The sequence below is a fragment of the Furipterus horrens genome, unplaced genomic scaffold, assembly GCF_987537825.1.
Source record: "Furipterus horrens unplaced genomic scaffold, mFurHor1.1.pri manual_scaffold_7, whole genome shotgun sequence".
NCBI classification, from domain to species: Eukaryota; Metazoa; Chordata; class Mammalia; order Chiroptera; family Furipteridae; genus Furipterus; species Furipterus horrens.
Genome location: NW_028327177.1, coordinates 36,188,914 through 36,215,272, shown reverse-complemented (window position 1 = coordinate 36,215,272; position 26,359 = coordinate 36,188,914). Strand labels below are relative to the sequence as shown.

The following is a 26,359-nucleotide window of genomic DNA, read 5'->3' as shown; positions in this document are numbered from 1 at the left end:
ACATAAAGGTACTTTTAGCTTGACTTCACTTTTCTTCCTAGGAAAGCCTCTTTGTTCAATTCAATAGATTGGTTATGTAAGGAAGGAAGCAGGGGTTGTGCCTGACTCCCGCGTCACTTCCTCCAAGGGAAGGGACATGTGGGCCATGACTATGAATGCCACCTACTCGCTCCACCAGACACTGACCTGAACTTTAAACACGCATGTTTAATTTTTTTTTTTTTTTACAGATTATTCATAGATGTATAATTCATTTAAATGAAAGAATCACCTTGGTATCTAGCTGGGATCAGCAGTGTTGGGGTTCCCACCACCATTATTCTGATTTGACACATAACAAAACCAAGACTTGGAGAAGTGAAGCAAATTGCAACCAGCCTATCTGGCTAGTGAGTAGTGGGTTCCAATCCAGTTTGTGACTTAGGACCTGAGCTCATCATCAGTATGATACGCTGCTTTTATTTAGCTGTTTTCTGTGGCTGTCAGAATTTCCTACATACCCCATATTTTGCCACCACCTTATTACCTACTGGACAAATTTAGTGGGTTTTGTCATCCTTGACTTCTTAAGGCTCTCCTATCTGGGTCACAATGGGGCAGGTGTAGAAAACTCAGAACTTCTCCAAGGGGGAATAGCTCAGACCCAGGTGGCCTTAAACATCTATGTGTGAAGTGGAGAGGTATGCCTGGCTAATCCTCCTCTTCCTTCTACTTCTAGAAGTAATATCTACAAACCCCTGATGCATTGGAGGGAAGGGCCCAACAGCACAAACAAACATCTAGGAGGTTTTCTTTAGCTTAATAACATACTAGGCTTCAAACCATGTTGTAGCAGGGACACTGAGTCACCCAGAATTCAGGTCAGTGTGGCCCTGAGGTTGGCCCATTATCCCTTTGCCATGCTAGTTTTTAAAATGTGGATGGAGTCTACGTGGGGGAAACCATTCATTGTTGCATTATTATTTGTAACTAAATCCACAAAACTATCTCAGAACTTTAAATATTTGCCCATCTTTAACAGAGAGAAATTTTAATTAATTAATTTCCATTCTCAAAGAAACATAGTTCTGATGAGTACTTCACATTTTCCATGACTCCACCTAATAACCACATTTCCATAATTCAGTTGGATATGATATAATGGTGGATTTGAAGAGACAAAATTGAGATACAAATAAATGGAAAAAAGACTAAAAATATTTAATAATGAAATGATGCCAGTTTTGATAAAAACAATGCACCAAACAACCCTAACGATCACATTTTTAAGTGTCACTTAGACAAAACTCAAGGACAATGATACTGAATGTTAAATTCTAACTACCACCCCAAAGTACAGTAAACCAGCCACACAGGAAATATACACACTCCATTTTCCTTTCTTGATTTATTTCAGGTTATATCATGTAACCTTAGTCATTTCTTTCCATTCTGCTCTTCTCAGGATGAATTGACAAGTCTTATTTACCTCCCACTGCGTCTGCTGAACTGTGGGAATTATGACAAGACTATCTTTAACGCTTCAGAGAAATCTCCAATGACTCTGCATCACCATCATCACCGACCCTCCCTCATAACACGTCAGACATCCAAGAAGTGGACTGACACTGGAAGGTACTTTTTAGTAATAAGAAACAAAGATGACTCATGCTGAAAAGAGCGGAAGACAGTAGCATGACTGTGGTGGTTTTTTCTAGGTTGCTCTGTATACAGTAAACCAGGAAGGCCACTTCACACAAATGTAGCTGGGTAGTCAGATTCAGAAAGCACTGTTATTTCATGAGACTATGTTAGGTTGTTTCTCATATGACTGCTATAGAGTACTCTTACAGCAGAGAATTACTTTAAGTAACTAATTACCAAGGGGAAGAAAGCTAAGTACACTAAGACTGGTTAACATCTTTATATTCCCACTTATGCTTAAATATCCCCCAAATTGTTGTGGGCTAAACCTATGAAAAAGTCGAAATGATTACTGAATTCTTCCTTCCTGTGCCGATAGCACTCAGGCAATCATAGTGAACGTTCCCAAAACCTGCCGGCCTTTCTGTAAGAAGTGTGGCAAGCATGAACCCTACAAAGTCACACAGTACAAGAAGGGCAAGAGAATTATCCTCTGTATGCGCAGGGGAAGCGGCGTTATGGCAGGAAGCAGAGTGGCTATGGTGAGCAGACTAGGCTGATTTTCTGAAAAAAGGCCAAAACTACAAAGAGGTTTGAATGCGCTGAGCTCAACTGCATATCTAAGAGAATGCTGGCTATTAAGAGATGCAAGCACTGAGGATCTGTTAAAAAAATGATTATTGAACGACGGTGACCTCCCTAAATGACTTCTGCTATTGTATGTGCAAAGTATTCTTTTAGGATAAATAACTTCCCATCATTAGTCCACAAATAAAAGATTAATACAGTGATTGCAAATACTGCATTTTCATTTTTTTAAATCCTCACTTGAGGATATATTTATTGATTGTAGAGAGAGAGGAAGAAAAGAGAGAGAGAGAGAAACACTGATCAGTTGCTTCTAGGATGTGCCCTGACTGGGGATGGAACCCACAACCCTCTGGTGTATGGGACAATGCTCCAATCAACTGTGCCACCCGGCCAGGGCACAGATACTGGTTTTTTAGACAAAAGCATTCTAGGTCATTAGAGCAGCAATGTTCCATTCTGGGTCTCTCTGCTTCTTGCATGTCCCTCTCTGTCATTAATAGGTGAGCTGGACCTGAGTTTCTGCTTTTTAGCTCAATAACGTAAATTCTATGCAAAGCTCATTTCCATCCTTGGGCCTGAGTTTATGTGAGATGGGCCAGAGTTTATGTGAGAATGAAAAGGAGAGGGAGAGAAAGAAAATAAAGCTAGTTTGGTATTAGGTGAAAAAAAAAAAATTCTAAAAAGCCAACTGCAGACTACCTGTCAGCAAAAGGAAACAAACAACCTCATGCCCCTGTGCATACCTGGCTGACCAGTTCGGGTATTCCCAAAGCTCTATCAATCTCCTCTAGGCCATCGAAGTTCCGCAAGGCCAGGTAGAGCTGATCCAGGAGAGCTCCTTCATCACTCGGAGACTCCGCAGCAGGATGTGGACACAGCAAATCGTCTGGAGAGCTGCCGAATGGCTGCCTGTAGAGAGACAGACTTCACTTGGGCTTGTGGAAAGGCTTGTTGGTTGGAGAACACTGTCCTTAAGGACAAAAGTATTGGTTGACTTCTAGGCTCTTTGTAGTAAAATACTGTACCAGCAGGACATAGAACAACATGACAACCCAAAATAATAGACAAAGGGAGCACTTGAGATCTTGCTCCCTGGCAAATGTTGTCAGTTTGGCTCAAATAAACTCTTAAAAATAACAGATACACTCAGAGACTTATGTGAGTCCAGGGCCCACATGACCATTATATTTACATAAATCAACACTGACTCCTTAAGCTTATATATATTTACTTTGCACTGAAGTAATCAAGGACTTCTCTGAACTCTAGCAGGAAAAACTAATTGATTGAATAGTCTTATTTCACATGAGGCTATGCTGATTGACTTTGGAGAGACTAGAGCTCTACAGGCATAAAAGTTACATTAAGTTTTTGCATTCAGCTGTCACTAGACTATATTTGACTGGACTAATAGGAAATTTTTAGTCATGCATGCTGGACTAGTAAACATTTATGAAAGCCCTTAAGAAGTGTAATGGTTAACCTTCTTGAGTTAGTCAAGAAAAGCTGATCATGAATATGCAAATTATACTTGTCATTCTATAAGGTAACAGGTGATAAAATCATTAATACTAAACTTCAAATTCTTTGGTATCTAAAAGTCCTGTAATTTAAGTTAACCGACAAATTGGGGGAGACTTTTAAAAAGAGCTCCTGAGTTACTTTAATACCAGAGGGGAAATGATACCTATATTTTGCCAAAATAGTCTAATTTGTACCCATAGTTAAGTTTACAGGTAACTTCACTCTTAAGTGAAAGTAGATTCATCAAAAAATGAAGTTGCCTATTTAACCCAATGTAATATGTCATGTTTTCTGAAGGCAGTTCAATATGCCATGTTGGTCTAGAATCCTGAAATCCTGAAAAGCTGATTGCTAAAGCCTACAATTTCAAATAGCTAACAACACAGTACATTTAAAAGATCATCTAGACTCCCCATTTATCCCTAGTTACTTATAAAGAAAACTCACCCACTTAAGTGTTCCTCCATGACACCCTCACCCGCTGTCCCTGGCTCCAAGCCCCAGTCCCACTGCCTCTGAGACATTGCAAGCAGACAATGCAGCCTACCACACGAGCCATGCAGGCATGCCAACGGCTTCCACCAACACTCCCAGAGGCTCTACTCTCATCCTGGGACCCTTTCTACACCTGCCCCTTCTCCCCTAGCCCTTTGCCTTCGTTCTTGGTAAACAGCAGGCACTGAAATAGCTCCCCCACTGCCCTGCCACATCCTTCCAAAATTCAAGTTTAAATACAAATGTGATCAGATCACCCCACCACTGCTACTTAGGGAGTGAGAAGGAGGAGCAGACACACAAAAAAGTGGCAACAAGGAGAAAAATCACAGGACTGCATGTCACCAAAGCAAAGGCAAGAGGAAATGCCCCAAAGAGGAATGATGAACATCTGAATGTGGTAAATTTCATGCAAAAAGAGCCCAAGTCAGCCAAGAGTGGATATCACCTATGTACCAGGTTCTCTTAGGCTGCGACCTCATTCCCCAAAGATGCTACTCAAGTATTTTGTCTAGCTGTATTTTATAATTTTCAACTTCTGTTTCTTCAGAAGCTTCACTCCTACACAACCACGACTCCCCGTGACCTGCCCCCCCAACCTCTCTGCTGGTTAAAGGTTCAAGTCTACTCTTTTTTAACTGCAGCAAGGCCACAGAGATTCCACATGAACCCAGACTCCCCAGTATTCTATCTAATTTAGTGGGAAGGAAGGGAAGGAGCTGTCTTCTACTTTTGAAAAACAATTGCACCCTAGTAAATGCTTAAGGAAAAAAAAAACTGATGCATATATTAACTTGCATTTAAACAATTTCCTGTGTAATAAAATAACTCATTTGTGTTACATGCTTTTCATTTCTTTTTTTAATTAAAGAAAAGTGAAGCAGTGCTTCTGGGCCCTCTTTGACTCAAGGTGGACTCTCAATGTACCTTCCTGCTCATAGTCCCTGTCTGACTCTCCTAATAAGATGCTGTCAGGTTCTTTTTCCCAAAACCCACTTCACTGAGCTAACTCAAAATTCTTACTTTGGCTCCCCTGGCAACATGTCTAAGTCCCTGGGACCGTGTGGTGGTGGCAGAATTCAAGGACACACACACACTTGGGTAAAGTCTAATTTTTCTAAACTTAGGGCCCACAACTTCCCTGTGAGCCCCAGCTATCCTGGGCAACTGATCTTTTCCCATACCAGCACACTGCCAAGACCTTCCACTCCACACTCCTCACTCTCTTCTTCAGCTAAGAGTCTACCTTCCCACCAGGGCTGGATGTACTCCTGTACAACTACTCTTGACCACCCCCGCTCACCTCCCAACTCCAGCACCATCTACTATTCAACGCCGAATTGATACTGGCATCTATGCTAAAAACATCAACTTCAAACTATGCCTAGTAAGGACATTTAAAATCTCTTTGTTGGCCCAGTACTTGAACTACATAGGTTCAGGAAATTTTCAGTTGATGAAAATAAAAAGCTTCCTGATCTAGCCAGGTAATCATACCTTACACACAGAAAAATACATTGCACTGTGGCTTGGTTTTCTAAATTTGGGTATACCATAAGTCATACCTCTTCCCTTAAAGACACCATAATATGGTTGGCTTACAGAAAAAATATTGAACCAGACTTCTAATCTGAACTTTATAAATGGAGAAATTATTTTCCTATAGTTTGGGCAATTACAAATATAGTTATAATCCAGATGGTGACTGACAAACCTGTATAATATTAAGACAAGGATAAAGGAATAAAAGGATGAACCAGGCTAACATCAACAGATACCTCATTTCTTGTAGTTTCCATTGTTATTTATGGCCTAGTAAGACATTAAGGATGGTGATAAGGAGAGTACAGTCAATTCTGAGCTTTTGTTTAAGAAACCATACCATTACCCTTACTTCTCACATGTATTTTCAAAATTCTGCAAAAAAATAGCAGGTACTACATAATGAGAAATAATGAACACAAGAAACGTTACTCTCAGATACATTCCAAACAAGAGAAAACCAGATTAACTCTGAAATTTTGAGCTTAATGTGAAAGCAAGTCTTTTATAAAGGCAGCTACGATGTTTCAAGAAAAAAAATAATCACTTTTATAAATTGAACAGATATCTTCAAACAAATCATCTATACATTTTGGACTACATTTTAAACCTTTCTTTTACACACCAGATGAGTGAAGGAAAAAACCACAATGGAACTACAGAAAATGGAAACCCAACTATAAATCAATGGGTAGGGGAATATGTTAAGAGATTTAAGGACTAAACTACTGCCTTTTTGAAATAAACTAATGCTTGGTTCCTAAAACATTAGAAAACATATTCCTAAACAGATAGGCTGTAAACACATAAAATATTAATGGTAACGTATAAAGGGGATGTTTTAAAAAGCACTGCTTTTCTTTTATTTCAAGAGACATGTTGTTAGAGCCTGTTACCCATCACTTCTGAAGCTCTAAGACAATAAGATTAGTACAGAGTTGGTTATAAATTTCCTCCAAACTGAATTATTTAAAATAAAAGAAGTGGGATGAGTGGCTGGAAAAACTGAAATGACTTTCAAAGTGGTGAAACCGGTTTGTTTCGTTCACACAGTTCTTAGACAGACGCTGACAGACAGCAACCCAGGCAGCAGCAGAACAGGCCGTACTGAGTCCCAGAGCCTGCACAGCACACCCAACAAACAGCTTCCTCTGTAATTAGACTCAGTAAAATCTGGAAATCTTCCTTTTTAAAACAAGCAAGCAAGCAAGCAAACCTGAACTCTCATCTGTTTGGGTAACAGTGAAAATCCTAATTTTGGCCTTAGTTTTCCCCAGAAACTCATCTTTCACATTTCATTCAAAAACAAATATCAAGTGTTAGATTTAATTATTGCACTACATTTTTATTATGTGCAAGTTTCCATGGAAATGGGTGAGTTTTTAATGTCAGGCACATTCAGAAAAAGCATCATGCTCCCTGACACTGTGAAATTAAGACTCAGAGAGCTGGAGGGATCTTGAAAGAGCCCTGCCTCCACATGGGAGTCCCCAGGAAACCCAGATGAGGCTCCAGTGTCTGTGGGAGCCAGCCCAGAAAGAACCCGAATGCGTGATTGCTCTCCCAGCCTCACTTCTACTCAAGGTGCAGTGGGAGGACCAGTGGCTCCACCCAGACCTGCCTTTTCAGGGGACCTCAGAGGTGGTTGATAGGCACAGTGAAGCTGCGGAACACTTGTTTCTCCCCCTAAGTGAATGCAATACAGCTGGCGAGTACCCTTCCTTCTTTTTCTCCCTACAACAGCTATTAAGCAGTTACCCTAATCTTTTCTTTCATGAAATAACCAGCTCTCTACTTTTCTCACCAATTCTACTGCTGGGCTAATGTTCGTCTTCTGCTATTTTTAAAATAAACATCATCATTATCCTCTGAATCGTTTATTACTCCCTTCACACAGAGAAGGGAAAATGGACACCACACAGCAACTCTGAGCTGTGCAACCCCAACTGCAACCAAAGCGTTACGTCCCAGAGTGGGATTCACTCAGAAATTTGTATTTTTAAGCAGCTCTAGAAATGTATTCTACTTCGGTGAAATTTCAAAAACCCTGTTGACTTTCATCATTTGTGAATTTGGTAAGAGTATTATTATATATAATTTTACACTAGAATCATCCCAGGTGGATAAAGCTATTCAGTCTGCAGTTAGGTCCTCATTAAGCCTCCAACCCAACTCTTCACATATGAGTCTCAAGGCCAGATTTCTCCAGTGTAAGTTTACTTCCTGGAAAACAAGGCCTGCATCCTGTGAGTTCCCACACGGCCTCTTACTCAGGCTCCCAGCTAGCCCCCTGCCTTGGGGTGCTTTGCCCACCAGCCAGCTGAGCAGTGTCAGCACTCGGGCCCACAGGTCCCTGGGCAACTAACTCCTGCTTCCAGTGCTCTGCTAAAAACAGCGAGACTATGCATGTAACACAACTGTAATGTTGCCTTTGCAGGGAATAACACAAAACAAAACAAAAACAATGCCAATGAGCTAAAACCCGAGCATCCCCTGAGCAATGCGTGATAGGTCCTTTTTATTTTTATTTTATTTTATCTATAAAGCATAGCAAAGTCAGAGAGCTGCCCTCAGATTGCTGAATTGAGCTGAGGGACCCTGGAGTAGACCCAAGTAAGTAGTGACCCCACCCCTGGCAGAGACCACTGCAGATTCTCTCTTAGAAAAGTGTCCTCAGTTTTAACCCCAGATGCTTCATTGACTGAGATCAGCTATGAACTCCCAATGAAAGATTAGCAAAGTACTCTGGAAAACAGATCAATCACTGGATTTAGAGTGAGAATCAATAACTGGATTTAGAACTTTAAGAAATCCAGATATTGAATTTATTGAATAAAAAAATTTAGAAAATAATGATTAACACAACGTTTAAAGATATTAAGATAAAAATCACAAAAACAAGCAAACAAAAAGAGGCTATGAAAAAGAACCAGGCAAATAAAACTCTTAGAAATGAACAACATATACCAAATACCACATAGTGTAATAAATAAATCCATATCTATGCACACCGTAGTAAAGCTACAGTAATGCAGCAAATGCAAAGAATTGTTCAAAAGCAATTAGAAAGAAAAGATCACTGACAAGGAAATGAAAATGATTAGACTGATAATCAGAACCAATAAAACTCAATAAACTTGATCATACACCACATCCTTTTTGAAAAAAAACTGTTTCAACGGCTTATTGTACAAAGTCTGAATTCTTCAGAGTTTGGTATTTAAGGCCCTCTCCCTAGAAACCTATTCTATTGCTGATCTTCTCTTCCAGCCAAATCTTCTAATAGTGCCTTTTATTTTTTTCAGTGTGGCAAAACACATGAAATAGAAAACTAGATGATTTTCTGTTACCCTAAATATACTGCGTTGCTTCTGTAACATCTAGTCCTCTGACTGTGCTGCTTTTGCCAGGTGGACGGCTTCCTGCCATCTTTGCCTCCTGAAATGACTCTTTTTCTTCACGGCCTTGAAGCCTTTCCCAGTCACCTGGGTTGACAATCTCTTGAAATACGGTTTATTTCTTTTATGGCATTTATAGTGCACACTACCTCACATTACCATTACTAGTGTACATGTTTTATTTCTAACTACATTGTAACTTCTCTAAAGGCATGCTCTAGGTCTGAGTTTTGGGTTTCCCCCTCCCCAGCAGTCGATACAGCCTGAATACACAAAAAGTGGTCAGGAACCAACTGTTAAAAGGAAGAGACTGACTTCTGCACAGGGGCGCATAAATTAACTTCGGGCTCATGAAGCGCTGCTCTGTTGGACCTCTGGGGGCTCGGCACTCACCTGCTCTGACTGGCAAAGGAGGACTGGTCTATGGGCAGGATGCTTTCAGGCCAGGGGGCCGTCTGGTTTGGAGGAGCTTGTTGTTGGCTATACTGGGGTCCCCCCATGTTCATCTCTAATTCAGATGGCCCTAAAAAAGGAGAGAAGAGAACAATCCAAAAATTGTACAACTTATAACCAGGGAAGTATCTATTTCTGCTATGTAATACAAAGTTGAATATGTGTTGTTTTTTTTTAGAAATTGAAAAGATAGAAGGAATAATAATCAGGTGAAAACAGTAAGACAATTGTTATTCTGACAGAAATAAAGGCAATAAATAAAGGGCTCATCACCTACTTAATGGACAATCTAGAATAGCAGTTTTAAACCTCTTTTTGCTCTTAGGACCCTTTATATTCTGTCAAAAAAGATTTTATTTATGTGAGGTATATCTTATTGATATTTATTATATTAGAAATTGAAATTGGCAAATAGAAAAAGCAATTCATTTAAAACTCATCATAATAACCCACTATATGTTAATGCAAATTTTCTTGAACAAGAAAAACATATTTTACTGGTGTTATTTTACATTTCTGCAAATCACTTTGTCTGGATTGACAGAAGAGAGCCAGAATCTCCTATCTGCTTCCACATTCCATGTACCTGTGAGAGAATGACAATGAGGAAGGAAAACACTGTCTTAGTATTACTATGAAAATAGTTTTGGCCTGGCAGACCCCCTTTCAAAAGGGCGTGAGGGTCCTGGGCCATCTTTTTGAGAGGTGCTGGTCTGCACGTGCTCCTGAACTCACTGTAGTTCAGTGAGCTCTTCCACCCAATAAGGGTGAAGCAGAGAGGAGGCCCGGCAGCTCAGATGTGCTCGTTCTTAATGTCTTTTTAGAGGCATGAGGCTAATTGATGACATGAGTTTTATATTATTTCTAAAAAAAACACACAAAAGACAAACAAGAAAAACCCTCACCCAAGGATATGCTTACTGATTTTAGAGAGAGGGGAAGGGAGGGAGAAAAACACTGATCAGTTGCTTCTCACATACACTCTGACTGGGGATCAAAACCATACCCAGGCATGTGCCCTCACTAGGGATCAAACCTGCGACATTTTGGTTTAAGGGACAATGTTCCAACTAACTGAGCCACACTATCCAGGGCAATAATATGAGCTTTTAAATGATTTGTTATTATTATCTGTAGACCTGTCTTCCATTACAATAGATTTCCTGTTGAGTTCCTGACGTTTTTTGAGTTTATTAAAAATTGAAAAAATTCAGCTACACAGCAAAGCTCATAGAACTTTCAAGGTCAAAAGTCAGGTGAGGTGCCCTTCAGTGAAAAAAAAACTGAGAATAAATTAAATTCCTGGATATAAGGTATTTATTTTGATGATTTTAAAATGAAGGGGTATTTAAAAAATTTCCCAGTTTAATTCTGCATGGAATTCTGGTCATTTTAGCATTTTTCATGCAAGCTTCAAATAATATGAATTTGTTTGAGAACAACTACTCGAAGTACATTCTCTGTAGAAGGTGACAGGAATGTCATCTTTCAGAAACAATAAGCCCAAATGCACTGAGCAAATAAGGAAAATGATGCCAGAGGTGGGATGAGAATTCTCCTCAAAACAATCATGGCACCTTTCCACTAACGATTTAGCCCTTCTCATGGCACAATAGCTAAGTATAGGAAAAGTACATCAACATTAACTTATGAGTTATGCTAATGTACAAGAAAAGAGGAAGGTTAATATGTCAATGATTAAGAAAATAACCTTGAGTATGAGCTGCACAGACAATTAATTTTTTAAAATAATCACTTTATTGAGATATAATTCACATACCATTCAATTTACCCGTTTAAAGTGTATGACTCAGTGAGTTTAGTGTATTTGCAGTTGTACAACAACCACAACAGGCGAGTTTAGAACATTCGTATTTTCCCCAAACGGAACCCAAAGAGTGACCATTAGGAGTCACGCCCCATTTCCCCCCCAAGCTCCCAGTCCTAGGCGAACACTAACCTGCTTTCTTTCCCTACAGATTTGCCTGTTCTGACATTTCATTTAAATGGAATTATACAATGTACCAGACCAATAATTTTAATAACATGTGAACTGTATCCAAATAGAATTCTACTGATCCTCACAATTTTTGAGATGTTCTATAAGACCTTGCACCTTCAATGAGGATATGGGAGAGTCTGGTTTAATAGTGTAGGGTTGTGGCCCAGGAATCTGCATTTGAAGGTCCTGAGATGATCCTGATATTCACCCCGAGTTAACCATCACTGTTCTTACTGAAACACCTTTCCAAAATACAGTATAACATTTATAGTGTGGCACTTACTCAATTCACTCCCTCAAAAGTTGAAATTAGGTTACTTAGTAAAAATAAAACATCATAAAGGTAGTTGGTTCTCTTAGGTAACTAAAAGATTCTATACAGAGTTCTAGCAAAATCCCACTTGTGATAGCTTGACATGGGGGGAGAGAGATTACCTAAACCGCAGATTAGGAGCTTGTCTTGAAAGAATTTATGGAGCTGTTACTCTAAGAAAGCATATAAGTTAAAAGCCACGAGCACTGAACTACCTTACCTAGATTCATGACCTGAGACTGAAGCATCTGCCTTTGGCCAGGCTGGCTGCTGGGTCTCATGGGGATGCTGGCAGTTGGATTCCGAATCATACCTCCTTGGATTGGCCGGTTCATGGCACTGGTGGTAGCAGCACAGGTGACTCTCACAGAACTCTGTGGTGCCCATTCCCCAGATGGCACAGTGGGTCGGGCAGCATTACCACCAATCATTCCTGAAGGCAAGCCAAAAAAATGACAGTTGCAGGCACTGAAAACATCTCAGCACGGATGAACACCAGATGATCTTACTCTGAACGAGATTATCGGAGTCTGTAATACGCAGTCAGCCCAATAGCTAAGGTCCTCCCTGGGACAGACGTGGGCCCTAGGCTAAGAAATAAGAATTGGCAATTACTACAAAGTTTGTTTTTTTTTTTAATAACATGGACTTGCCACTCTTTATAGTTCGGAAAAGCTGTTAAAATTGTTCCCATATGTACTTAGAAACAGGTGCTGTGGTGTGTGGATAACCCCAACTTCCTTCCTCAGGAAGTGAATCACATTAGCTGATACACACGTCAATGCTTTACTTTCCAAAAGGGAGGTGAGGCTGAGAGGAACAAGGTAAAAATTGATAATCAAACCAAAATCACAGAGAAGATCCCGTGAAGCCTATGCCCATCCCTTTCAAAGTATTATCAATTGTTCAGCTTCAAAATTGTACCTGGGAACCTCTAAAGCATAGGGAAATTACCAATCTCTTTACTACACTTCTTTGTAGCTAAGGCCAGAGACGACCTCCTACTTCAGCATGCCTGGACCACCACATTACTGATTATAGATCTAGAATGAGTTATGACAGATTTGATAAATCCTTTTAGGCTTGAGATATCAACAGCTACCTGACCACACATAACAATTTAAGAGCACAACACTGGTAAGCAGGATCTCAAGAGTTTGCTCTCTCTGGGTTGATCCCTAGGATGCTGGCCATGCCAAAGATTTGCTAAGACTTTATATTCTAAAGGTTCTGGAAAAACCCCAAGTGAGGATCCTTCATTTTGAAATGTTTTTTGACAGAGGTATAAGTTTTGCTTTCAAATAGATGGCTTGCTTTCATTTACTTTAATTATAATAACTAAAAATAGGATAGATTTAAAAGAAATGGAAAGATCACGTATTATGGGTGGTTTTTCACTGGTGAAATGAAAATGTGCTCTGTTAAGATGACTGAGAGTGAAGGACATTTCATTAGATTGAAAAAGAACAATATTATGGTAATATATATTTTAAAAACCATTTTAAGATTAGACTTACACTATACAAAGATATTATCAGAGAATAGGCACTTTAGCTTTCCAAAAGTCAATTATGTAAACAGTATAACAAGACTACAGAAAGTCTAGAAAGTAGAAGGAAAAATCATCCATAATTCAACAATATTAATGCAAATATAACTGGGATAGTCTCTTTTGGTCTTTTTTTCTTTTTCAATGAAGCACAGGCAATTAATTGCATGATAATAGCCTGAATACCAATGATGTCCGGCGGCCCAGATTTGTCTATAGGTATATCCCCAAATTCTTACTGAAGATTCCCATAAGAACTCAGATCTCCTTGTAGTCTGTTAATAAGAATCCATCTTTAATAAATCATTGGTTTCTTTTCTCTTCTAGAATTTTACACAAACCAATATTTCATTTATGTGAATCAATACTTTATATTAAAATCATGTAAAATTAATATGGCATTGTTTCTGTGAATACACAAATTAGTAAAGTAGTAGGTTCCTGGCACTTAAGATAGGCACCCAATAAATATTTGTTGAATGAGTCAACTATTTTACTACAACATAGATCACTTTTCCCATAAATTGCTTATGAACAACAGAAAGTAAAAAAATCCATCTTTCCCCCTTAAACTGAACTCTTATTTTCAGTTAACTATCTAAATAGCAAATATTTACAGGGATTACATACTGAAAAAATAAATAAATAAATAAATAAAAAGAGATTAGCTGGAAAAAAAAATTAAACACCCACCAATATAAGGTCTTTTGATAATATCTATTCTTTCAATGCCCTGTCTTTAGAATCTCATTTTGACAAAGGAAGAAAGCTATGAACTGTGTGAGCAGTTCTTCATTAGAAAAGTCAGCATCCTGCTATATCTGTGAAAAACAGATATCACAGGGTACAGAACATGGTGCTTATAGCTGCCGCAATGATTTCCAGCCTGAGTCGGATGAAAGTCTGGGAATACGGTAGGTGCTATGACAGTGACTACCACTTAGGAGTGTGCTTGGACAAGCTGGCAGACACCTCAAGTTACAGCAGGTCAAGGTCCAAAGCAGATCACAGGCAACTCCAAAACAAAGTCCTGGGCCAGTTACTATCAGGCCAGGCATACTGTTGTTTAAAGTTTTAAATTTTTAATTAATATTTTTCTGAATGAGAATTATAGTGTTTACAAGTATGAAAGGTTGGTTGAATTTTAAATTTTCATTCTGAAAATCTCCAAACACAAATAATCAATTAGTAGGACGTTTTGGTGTTATCAGCAGATTATCATGAAAAGCTGGCAAGTACCAAATTATTTTACACACATCACCACAAAGTCTTGAACAGTAACTGGAATAGAAGTAAAATAAGCCTATGCTGTAATAAGATCAATGATTTGCAACCTCGTGTAAGTAAAGATCACAGAATAAAATTGTCAGCTTACTGTAATGCTCTTCAACGCTTCATATACCATTCTCATGGTGAAAATTTGTACTTTTCTTATGTTCAGATGTCACCTTCTAACACGAAAAACTTCACTTGAAGAATTCTACTAGTTTGATGTGGATGAATACATCATTGGGTTAAGTAACCCAGTAAAAGAACAGTTCATCGGAGCCCTTACCTGTGCTACTGTTCCCTAAATTTCCTTGGTTTCCCATCATCCCTTGGTTACCCATCATTCCTGGCTGAGGTATCACTGAGTAGGGACTACTGTTTCTGATTGGTGGGAAGGGTCCAGCACCAGTTGGGCTTTGCAATGTGATGTCAAGTGGTAAATTCTGGTTTGGCAATAACCTGCCCAGTTGCCCTGGTCGTGGGTTATTAAAAGCTAAGGAGAGAGCAAATGAAAATTAAAGGTTAATATTAGATAATAGAAAAGAATTGTATCAGAAGTACTCTTTAGGGAAAATTTCATCTGTAAAATAACAAAAATATGCATGTCAGGGACCAACTGCCTACATAAAAGACAAATTCACAGATAAAAAAACATGCAGCATCAAAGTCTCATAATCTAATCCACAGGTAACTAACTGAATTGTAGAAAAAAGAACATGTCTATCACTTACCATATATTTTTCTCCCCAATACTAATTTCTAATATTCAATTGTATTTGCTAAGTAAACCACTAATATGTTCTTTTTCATGTTATATTATTCAAATTTAGGAGTACTGCTTTGTCACAGCTATGAAGCTATAAACATCTCTTGCATATAGCTCCAAACCCAGAAACTTGTGGTTAGAATATCATGTCTTCACTGGACTTTCCTAGGAGTACCATTAGGTCAAGTATCAAATTTCACTGAAAGTGAAAATCAAGTGTGGACTCTGCTACCTGAAGTAATTATTAATGCTTTAGAGTTGTAATCTTTAATCTTCTAAATACAGCTTTTTAGAATTCCAGAAACATTTAGATTTGAAATGATTCTTACAGTTACTTCCCAAGAATTTATTGTGCAATAAGCAATACACCAGTGCACTGTACTATCACACAACCAGTAATTTGATAACAATGCTATTAAAATTTTAAAGATATTATAAATTATAATTTATAGCACTAATTTATTAAATAATACCAACTATTTTACTTTCTCTGAATTATATAAGCATAGTATGGAAAAGAACATTTGAAAGAAAAGGTTCTTAACAATCAATAACAGTAATAAAATATGCAGAAGAATTAAGTCTTGGTATATAAATTATATACATACTATTCATGACTTCCTCAGGTTTAGTGAAGTGATTACTATTCAATAATGTGAATACTATTAGGAGGTAAAAGTGGAGGAAAAGCCATGAGTTCACATGCAGTTTGACCTTCTTTAATTCCTCTGGTTAAGGAGCATAAACTTTCTAGTGTGTTTCTTACTCACTTCTCAGCTCTTTGACTTTGTCATCTCCCACAGTCCATAAGTAACCCTCCATTCCCTGAGAAACAGGCATGTTTTAGAGATAATAGCAAAACGTCTACCCTGTTTCATCCTCTTTGGAATGATTAGGAATCACTTGAGAAAAGATCTAGTAAATAGAGGTAGCCTGCGATTTGGTTATAACTGCCATTTCTGGTTGGAGAACCAATGTTAGGCTTTGGGCCAAACTATATTGGAAAAGGAAAAAAATAATTCTGTTCATCTCTAAGGAGGTTATCTACCTTATAATAAATTATGTCCCTGGAACAGGAAAGATATTTTTTTCCATTCAAACTATTGGGCAACTTTAAGCAACTATCAGGTGTTCACAGTGAAGGAAGATTTTGTCTTAAACTTATCTAAATAAAATTTAAAATAAAAATAAATAATAAAAATGTACTTTATGATGGTCTGAGGTCTTCAAGCTTTATATCAAACTAACCAAACTTAAAATGCACTTAGAAAACAATTATAATAAAATTCCATGTAAAATTGGTGTTTGTATGAGGATTTCTAGAGATAGGACAAGATGTTTTCAATGTATGTAGCCCTTTCACATATGATTAAATATTGAGAATTTTTAGTAGTATATTATTCCTAAAAAGTCAGTATAACTTTCTAATTTTTTATATTTTAAGTATTCAGCTACATATTAAAACACATAAAAATCTACTTTAAGCTCCATTTCTGAAAGCAGTAGCTGAAATGCAGGGAAATATGACAAAGAACTGTATCTATGTAGGTCAGCCAGTCTCATTACACATTGATTAAATTAACAAGAGAATGCTGAGAAGCCATGTTCACAAGAATCCACTTTGAATACTGTTTTGAAGGACCAGAACAGTAGATGGTGCTATCTGACTATATAAACCTTGAAGTGACTTCGCTGTTTGCATCAGATTTTGCTAATCCCCCTTTCTGATGGTGATTATATGGCATAACCATCAATATCTCATACTCACTGCTCTGTGAAATTCGCAATGCTGTTTTCTGGGCTCCAACAGGTGTAACAGGGCTGTTTTCAGCTGTGAGTTGCATGAGGTCATTGATGATGGCTTGCTTGTCAACTGATCCAGCAGGGGCGCCAGGCCTCGTGTCTGGGAAAAGCTGTGGTAATTGACTATTCTGCAAATCATCCAAAATCTCCTCCAAGTTGTCCAGCTCACTGCCAGGCTGCAGTTAACAACAGAAGAGTTTATCCAGTCCCACTCTAAGAGTGGGCAACCACAGGCCCGCTTTAATTACAGACCTAACTGGTATAACACCACAGTCAAACAAAAGATACAGATACATGCCCACCTCGGGCCCAACAGTTAACTGATCAGCTTTTTAAAAATTAAATTGACAAAGAACACATAATTTAATCTCTTGGTCCTCAATTTTCTCATCTGTAAAAAGAGATGACTGAATTAGAAAGAAAACTTTCTTCCAGCATTGTGATTCACTGCCAATTTATAAATTCCCCCTTATGCTAATAATTCAATTAATCATGAGTATGTACGTTTCTAATTAACCAAAGATTTACAGGCCAGATTTAGGTTTTGTGGTTAATTTCTCTAAGAAATGACAACAATAACAAATGCTGGTAGAAAATATGATCCAAATTTTCATTACTAAGTAAATGGTAATTGCCTTTTAGGACTTTTTTTTTTTTTTTAAGAGCAGGGAATAAAATGCAAAATCAGCTTGCATCAACCATGAACAGCTAAGCACTGCCTTTTCAATTTGACTGGTGGTTTTTCCTGCTTGTACTTTCAGTTTCAAATAACACAGGCTCTCTGTCACTCACCAGCTTAGGTAACAAAATGTAGGGGAGTGGGATGAAACATGTTGTCCCCAGACACAACACCTAGCAATCTGACTTCACAAAAGCCATAAAAATGTTTTGTAAAGGGCTTTTCCTTTATGAAAATAATCTCATTTCAATTACCAATATTAAAATAAGGTAAACATCATGTTATATATGCCTTGTGTTTTTCTTCCAGAAAGCCCAATTGATTTTCATACTTTTAGGTAGAAAGGGCCTATGTGCCAAGTATTTAAAATCAGTGCCAACCACACAAGAAAACAGCTAAGTTAAATGCTAGGGTTACTTTTTAGGGAAGAAAGCGGTAAGTAAGAATGATTTTCTTGATGCGCAGGTGGGAAAACATAAGTCAGGCGATTTCCCCAAAGTCACTGAATGGACTTTGAATCCCTGACTGTGACTAACCCTTTCGTCTACACTGGCAACTCAAATGAAATTGTTTACATCCGATATGAGGTATAGTTAAGCAGAAGGGCTTACAGTTTTATCCTATATACAATTCCTACTCCCCATGTAGAGGTTGGATTTGCTAAGGTTTTTGCAATTTATGGGAAATGTAATAGGGACCCATTTTTCAGGGAATTCTTAATGGGCCATTAGAGTAATTACAAGGGTATTTTCTAGTTCGTTTAGCCGCCCTTCCTAACCAAAGATAGAAGCATCGAATACAGGAGAGGCACACCGTGAGGGAAAGGTTCCAGAGTCGCATCCTACAGTACAGACAGAACAGACAAGATGATCCTTGAAGCTCCTTAGGAAGGCATCTCACTGGATAGCCCCTCCAAGGGCACAGAGCCAGTTTCTCCTCCAGGGAGGAAGCACATTACTGCTTCTTTGACTGAGACCGAAATGAAGTAGCTTCTGCAGGGGCCATGCTGCACTTAGAAGCCTGTAGCTACATTTTCACACCATCAGGGGCTCAGGAGAACCACAGCCGGGTAAACTGTCAGGCACTGCGGGGATCACTCCACTAGGGCACATACTCGGCGAGTTGAATGGTGGGCAAAATTGCTCACACTACTTAAATAATCACTTAATAGCCACCTCTTCTTTTCTGAATAAGTACAGAGGTTTTAAAATTAAATGTACACGTAAAGTGAGTCTATTGCAAATCCACCTTTATGATGTTTTGATGAATACATAAGGTATGTAGGCAGTATAAACATTTATTGCCTGGAAAACAATAACAGCCACTCAGTCAATCTGATGAATTCTTTTAACTATATTAATCTGTAATCTAAAAGTTTTCCAAGGATCAACTAAATTTCTCACAGAAATTCCTATAATTTCTATTAATTTCTCAAAAAATGATTCATAAAACTGTGTGATAGCCTTGTAATTGTATCATGAAAAAGCTACAGAGATTAGAAAGAAGTTCTAATAAACCATGTAGTGTGTGGCTGTCCTGGAAAACCAAGATTCCCCACTACAAATGCTGCCTTGTGCAGAGTATTTTAGAAAGTGGCCCTTTAAGCTCATTGTGGTGGTGGTGGTGGGGTGCGGTGAAGGAGGTGACTGTTCTAAGTGAGGTTGCTTCTTGAGAAAGCTTTGCAGATTGCCTTGGATGAGAAGCATTCATAATAAATAGGTTCATATAAACAATAACAAAAAAAAGATAATATTTTCCTCAGTGGATGCTATTTGCCCTCAACCCGTGATACATTTTAAAGAAAGTTCTTATACTGTCAGTTAACAACAGTTTGGGTCTAGATTCCTGCCTTTCATTTTTACCTTTACTGTTTCCATGCAAATAAAATTAAAATAAGCCATCTCAAACAGAAAAATAAATATTAGAGTTTCAAAGAGTTCTTATGACAGAATTCAAGATTATTCTTTTGTAATCTACTCTTGTGTTTAATAGTGCATGAGTTTATATATAACTAATGTTACATATACACTCACACACAATGTTAAAATGTACTGGTGCTTTAAATCAATTTATTTTTTATTTCAGATAATTAGAAACTAAAAATCCATTATTTCCCTTGGTTGACTTTAATTTTAAAAAGCATATATAAAAACTGATTTTCAAATTTTATTCTTTTCCATTTTAAGAGCTGACCAAATTCAACTGTGGAATAGCCTAGTTCTGACAAGTAACTAAACACTCATTTGTCTTTAAAAGACCATGCAGGAATTTCTTGGTGTTAAGATTCAAAAGGAATAGGTTGTTGAGGGACCTGTAACTACTGATAATATTTGAATTCATTCAAGTGAACCACCAGAAAGATACATTATTAAGTTTTCCCCACTAGAGATCATATTACTTTGCTTGTGTTTATTCTTGTCAATTTTTGGAGTACACATTTAATATTAATCTAATTGTCTTAAGTTTACTTTAAATGTTTCTCTTCACGAAGATAAAGTTCCCAATGTCTGTGCCCCTTCGGTTGTTTAGTAATGTAATTGGATAAACATGGCTTTTCTTCTGTAGTCATGTAATTTCTGGAAGGGATGGATTTGATCACATTAAATTTCTGATCAAATATTTCCTCCCCTAAATTTTTGTAAGCTTTAATTCTCATCCAAAGCTCTTCTAGTCAGTCCCTCTCCACTTTGTTAGGCATGATTTCTTCCCAAGACACAAAGATTGATGCCTTCCTTTAAAAGGCTTTGCCAAGATACTTCAAAGTTTTGCTTAGGCATCTATTTGAATGCTCAAATTAGCCACATCAATTCAAATAGTTAGTTTAAACTATTTCAGGCAGAAAATGAGTCACAAAGATTTTCATACAAGTTCTACAAAATGAAAATTGAACTTGATTTCTTTAATTTTTTACTTTTCTGGTTTTATGAATTTTTCATGTGTCAAATAACTTGTTCTCTGAAGCAAGTATAAAGAGCACATGCATTTTAATAACAAGTATTCTAATAAATTACTAAAAATCTTTTCAAAATTTTAAATTAAAAGTGTAATTTTACCACATTTGCCTAACATAAAATTATTAAAATATGGTAATACAATTTACCACATTTGGAGGGAAATACTATTAGTGTAAGTAAGCCATGGTTTGCCATTTTAGTGGAACCGAATAACAAGAAGAAATTCTTTTCAGACTATTTCTAAACCTTCATCCCAGTAGCATTAGAAAGAACAAAATTTCCATTTGGAAGAATATCAACAGGCCTTATTGTGTAAATAAGTATGTAACTTCAAAGCTAATAAACATACTGGAAGTTTTGCTGTCATTACTTCCTGTCAGTTATGAAATGCCATATAAACAAATGTTTAAATACTCTACCCAGTAAAGAATGCTATTTTGGGTAGAATAGCACCATTGGAATACTTCCTGTCCTTAATAAGTTAGTGATAGGTTAAACACACAGTTGGTTAATGGCTCTTGTCTGAGTAAAAGTAACAAGAAATTAACTGTGCACTTCAGGTTTGCTAAGTTTATCTCACTAAATAAAAAACTTGTATTACCTTGAAATCAAAGCAAAGTTTTTCATAAATGTCTACAGCAGTTGTAGGAGATACAATTAATTCACATTTGGAATTAGTGAAGGAGAGCAGGAGGAGAAAGAATCACTGTTTTAAGTCATTTTAACTTTGATCTAAATTTAAGTAATGCATACTTCCTGTGGTAACTTTTCAAATTGCAATGTTTTTGAAGTTAAAAGTGCTCTGAAGCAGTATTTTTTTGGTGGAGTTTTAAATGGGAGGGTATGGAGGGAGAGACCAGACTAGGTTTCATTAAGAAAAAAACACTGTTACCTGTGTGTTTGTCTGTGTACATTGCTTTTTGGTCTATCGAGATGTCAACAGATTTGTGCTGATAACACTCCGGGCTTTATGTTCCCTATGTGGGACAATTTTGGTTAGAAAAATGTTTCTCCTAAACAACAGTTAGAAACTGCAAGGACTTTAAAAAAAAAACAAAAAACAAAAAAAAACCCCTTCTCTTTGTCAGTTTTTGTCTGAAGTTGGTATAATCATATATCTAAATATAGAAATGCCAAACAGTGTCCCTCTTCCCTGGCCCTCTCAGTCCCTAGGGCTTCAGGCCCTTGTTTCTGGAGGGAGGGGCCCATCACTTAGCCACTAAGCTAAGGTAGACCTCATGAGTCACCATCTTGCCCTCTAGCATATGTCAAGAAACCTGACTGACAGTGTCTGCGCCTGCCACCCTGAACTGCCACTAGCTCTGTATATTCTAACCTAGTAAACCTCAGAAGATTAAAACATCTAAGAGTTGTCAGTATGGTTACAGTATACTTAATCCAAGATATTGCTATTAACTTTCTGCTGCGCCCTCGGTTTCCCCACCTAATGATTTCACAGCATTACAGAACAGTCATTACAGAGAATTGTGCACTAACATATAAGTTTAAGGGTTAATTACCAAAAATGTTTATATAATCAGGCTGCTTCCGTTGTGAAGGACAGAAAAGCTTGAAAATCATATCTGACTTAAAGGAATGATAGCAACTGTCAAGACATTGAAGCGAAAGAAAGAAAGGAAGCCAAGTGCTTCGAAACCTGGACAGAGCCCAGCTATAAGCACATGTGTCCTCAGCTTTTCCGATTATTGCGTTTAATCCCAGACCTGCCTCTGGGTCAGCTTCTGCTGACTCAGCAGAGTTTAAGGCCATACACACAGCAAGGGGTGCTGCCCTCTCCTCTCCCCATCCACACCTAGTTCCTGAAGACAGTGACACATATAATATCCATCTACAAAACAAGTTTCAAGGACAAATTAGTGAACCATTTTAAGTTGAAGGGCCCACGCAGCCATATCTCTTCTTAACCATCATGTCTTAAGACTTGAAGTACAGGGCAGAACTCAGGGATTGGGGGGAGAGTGGAGAGAGCAGGATGAGGTCTTGTATCATTAACCCAGCCAGTCAGATTCCCCAGGAAATACCTTATGCCAAGCCATTTTGTTAGTAATAACTCTTTAAAAAAAAAGAAAAGAAAATACTAAATGGTTTACATTTTCCTTGTGATGTCATTATTCCTTAGAGTATTTATCAAGAATGATTTTGAATATCACGTTAACTGTCGCAGGTTTTTCCAGGGAATTAGATCTTCAGATAAGAACAATAGGTAGTTTTGCATTTATATATGATGACAAGTCCAGGTTTACCCTTCTTTTCTTACTATCCATTTCCCCTTACATACTTTTTATACTGATGATCTAAGAAATTCTTTAGCGTGAATCAGAAGTTTTGGTTGAGAAAAGGGTTACAATGATCTTCACTAGGTTTGAAAAACCAAACTCTGATTTTTAAAAAGGAGTAAGGTAAATAAGAATTAATTTAATTCAATCTGTGCTGACAAGGCCCAATTTCCAGGAAACAATTATCTCCAATTTAGGCATCTTCAACTATCAGGGTTCAAACTACAGCTGGCCTGCAGGCCGGGTCCTGCCACTGCCTATTTTCGTATGGCTCATGACCTAACTAAGAATGGATTTCAATGTATACTCTTTTAACAGAAAAGTATTTTGCAACACATGAAAACTGTATAAAATGCAAATATCAGTGCCTGGAGCAGAGTCCACACCGTTTGTTCTCAATGTCTATGGCTGTGTCCGCACTATAATCATGGAACTGGCTGTGGCACAGACGGTACTGCCTGCAAAGGCTAAAATATTTACCATTTGGCTCTTCAACCCCCCCCCCCCAAAGGCTGTCAACCCTGCCTTGTAACAATGCATTCTTTACTAGACAGAGTATTTGGAGCACACAGCTTCAGTGAGAATGAACTCTGTTTCAATCAATTAAGAACAAGAGAAGACTTATTCGTAGCTAATCACCTGAGGACTCAAAATGCCCCTGTGGAGAAAATCCTTGATGGACACGGGTTAGTAGACTTGGGAGAACACATTATAAAACTTACTTGGTCACTAGGCTCAAAGCTCATCTCCTCCTTCTCCGTTTTCATAGCTATCAACTTTGTGCTACTGGCAGGGTCTGTCTTACTGTCCAGTCGCTCAAGTTTGGGGGTTATTTCTGGTAAACCAATATCTTTAGTATCATCTTTATCTAGCAAGTAGCGAAGTAGTGCATTCTCTTTCTTCTTGGGGCTCACTGGCTCCTGTTTAACAGTCACTTCTGAACCAGGCGCTGTGCTGCTGGCCTCCTGGCTCAGCTCTTTGCCTGTGGCCTCCGCTGTTAGCTTAGCCAAGTCCACAGGAGAGCTGCTGTCCTGAAGGAGTCTGTGCAAAATCTTATGCTTCTCCTTGAGCGAGGTCCCATGTGTGGACCCGGAACCAGGCAAGCTACCCACGGAGTCCTTGTTTGTGTCCGACAAAGAGCTGGACAGGGGCGAAGGCTCCATCTGGTCGGATTTGGTGGTCAACAACTGGAGGAGTTTGGTCTGTCCTTTGCTGTCATGCAGTCTGCTCTGTCCGTCAGCTCGCTCGCTGCTCACGCCCTGGGGTACGCTGGAATCATTTGTTTCCTTTTGCTCTCCAGGATGGCAGCTGCTCTCTGCTTGTCCAGTTGTACCTTCAGATGGCTCCCCGTACAGTCCAAAACAGTCTTTGGAGTCTAAGCTTCCCATCTTGCTGAGTGGGGGAGGATTCATATTAACTGGGGAGTTTTGCAAATTGCCCATTTTTAGGTCCGGTGAAGCCAACGATGACCCTAATGAGACCCCGTGCCCCTCACTGAGGGCCTGAAGTGCATTGAGGGAACTGTTGGTGTAGCTATGGCTATTTCCTGTGCTGCTGCAAACTCCCACCGGGGAATGCAAGCTTCCTGCAGGGGAAAACTGACTGGGTGGGATTCGGGGGCTTCCAGTCACCCCGGGGCTCATGCGATGTCTCGGTGAAAGCACGGAGCTGGGCTGGCCTGGATTCATGCCAGGGCTGCTCTGTGAGGGACTGTTCATTCTGAGTGCATAGTTACTACCCTGAGGAGTGGTGGCTTGCATGCTTGACACATGGTTCAGTCCCCCAGAACCACCAAACCTGCCCATGGGCATGCTCATTTGCTCCTTTGGGCCGTTTATGGGAAAATTTATATTGCTACCAAGGGTCATGTCCTGACCTGGGTTCGCACTGCACATGGCCTGATGGGCAGGGCTGCTAGAGCTAATTGGATTCAATGGTTTCCCCATCGGCTGTCCAGTCATCTCCGGATTCATTAGACATACATTCTGCTCTCTGTATAAGGAAAAAAATGTAAGGTAAAAGGCAAAACACTTAGCAAGTTGTTATTTATTTTAAAAAATGAAATGGCCTCTTTTCTTTAAAAAGAACAGGCTACACTTAAAAGAAAGACATACTTTGATGAAACAATCTGCAATTATGGGCAAGACTGAACATGTATAGTTTTGGACCAAGAGGGATGTTTTTCAGTCAACTCATTAAGATGTCTGTGGTTTTATGGATGGGGTGTGTTTAAATTTGACTACTACCATACTGAAATTATAGTTATTAGACAAGACATTACAGGGGTTCCAATTAATTATATATCTTTTCTCATTAAACGGTATATTATCATTAATAACTAGAGCTTGAACTATCCAAAAGAAATGACCCAAACAAGTATAGCTGTCTTCAATTATTTCCCAGAGATTGTAATTCCTAACAATAGACACATCTGTGAGCCTGGAGAGCCCTGATGTGTATAACTTGGCTCAAAATGAAGAGCAAACTTAGAGGGCGAAAAACTTGCCCCTAACTTTAAAAAATGCTGCGAGTTCCAGGATCAATGAAGTTACCAAAACTGTTTAAATTAGATCGCTTTTAACAGATCCCCATACCCAGGTCCCCTGAAAGTCAAAGCAAGAGCCTCCAGAACAGACAACATGAGAGGGAACTTCAGAGTGACCTTAGTTTGTGATGATTCCCCAACTCCTAGACAACTCCAATCTACTCCCTTACTAATGACTAAAAGCAGGTTTTCTGAGCTTGATGATTTTCCAAGCCCTATGAGCCTTAATTTACAGCCCTGGCAGTCACTCGTGAGTTCCTAAATGTGTTCACAAACCCAAACAAAACAGGTTTCACAAATTGTCAAACATCAGCTTTCAGTTAGGGGGTGAAATCTGGCACATCTGTAATCACTTTCAGATTGTTTCAGTTTGAGGTCAGATTTATTAACAGTTGGCAAAGAGTGCTGCCTAGTTTTTTTAAAATTCCAAAATAAGAAATAATTGAGAAATGTAATAAAAGGAGACCCTTTATCCAGAACAGCTTTATATATCTTCTGATAGTACCTCATAAAGTTTTATATAGCATGTATATAAATATTTTTCTAACTTGAAATG

At 38.5% G+C, this 26,359-nt stretch overlaps 1 protein-coding gene across 2 annotated transcripts in view; it reads right to left on the bottom strand.

Annotated features, from left to right (window-relative positions):
* NCOA2 (nuclear receptor coactivator 2) overlaps positions 1-26,359 on the bottom strand; it is a 192,010-nt gene that overhangs the window by 18,592 nt on the left and 147,059 nt on the right. The window contains exons 10-15 of one of the 2 annotated variants that reach the window (XM_090283589.1): positions 23,981-25,250; positions 17,294-17,504; positions 15,046-15,252; positions 12,162-12,374; positions 9,567-9,696; positions 2,958-3,123 (exon numbers count right to left, since the gene is read on the bottom strand). In XM_090283589.1, the coding sequence (XP_090139715.1) occupies positions 2,958-3,123; positions 9,567-9,696; positions 12,162-12,374; positions 15,046-15,252; positions 17,294-17,504; positions 23,981-25,250 (2,197 nt within the window). The remainder of the gene's footprint in view (positions 1-2,957; positions 3,124-9,566; positions 9,697-12,161; positions 12,375-15,045; positions 15,253-17,293; positions 17,505-23,980; positions 25,251-26,359) is intronic. The other variant, XM_090283590.1, reaches the window with a different exon arrangement.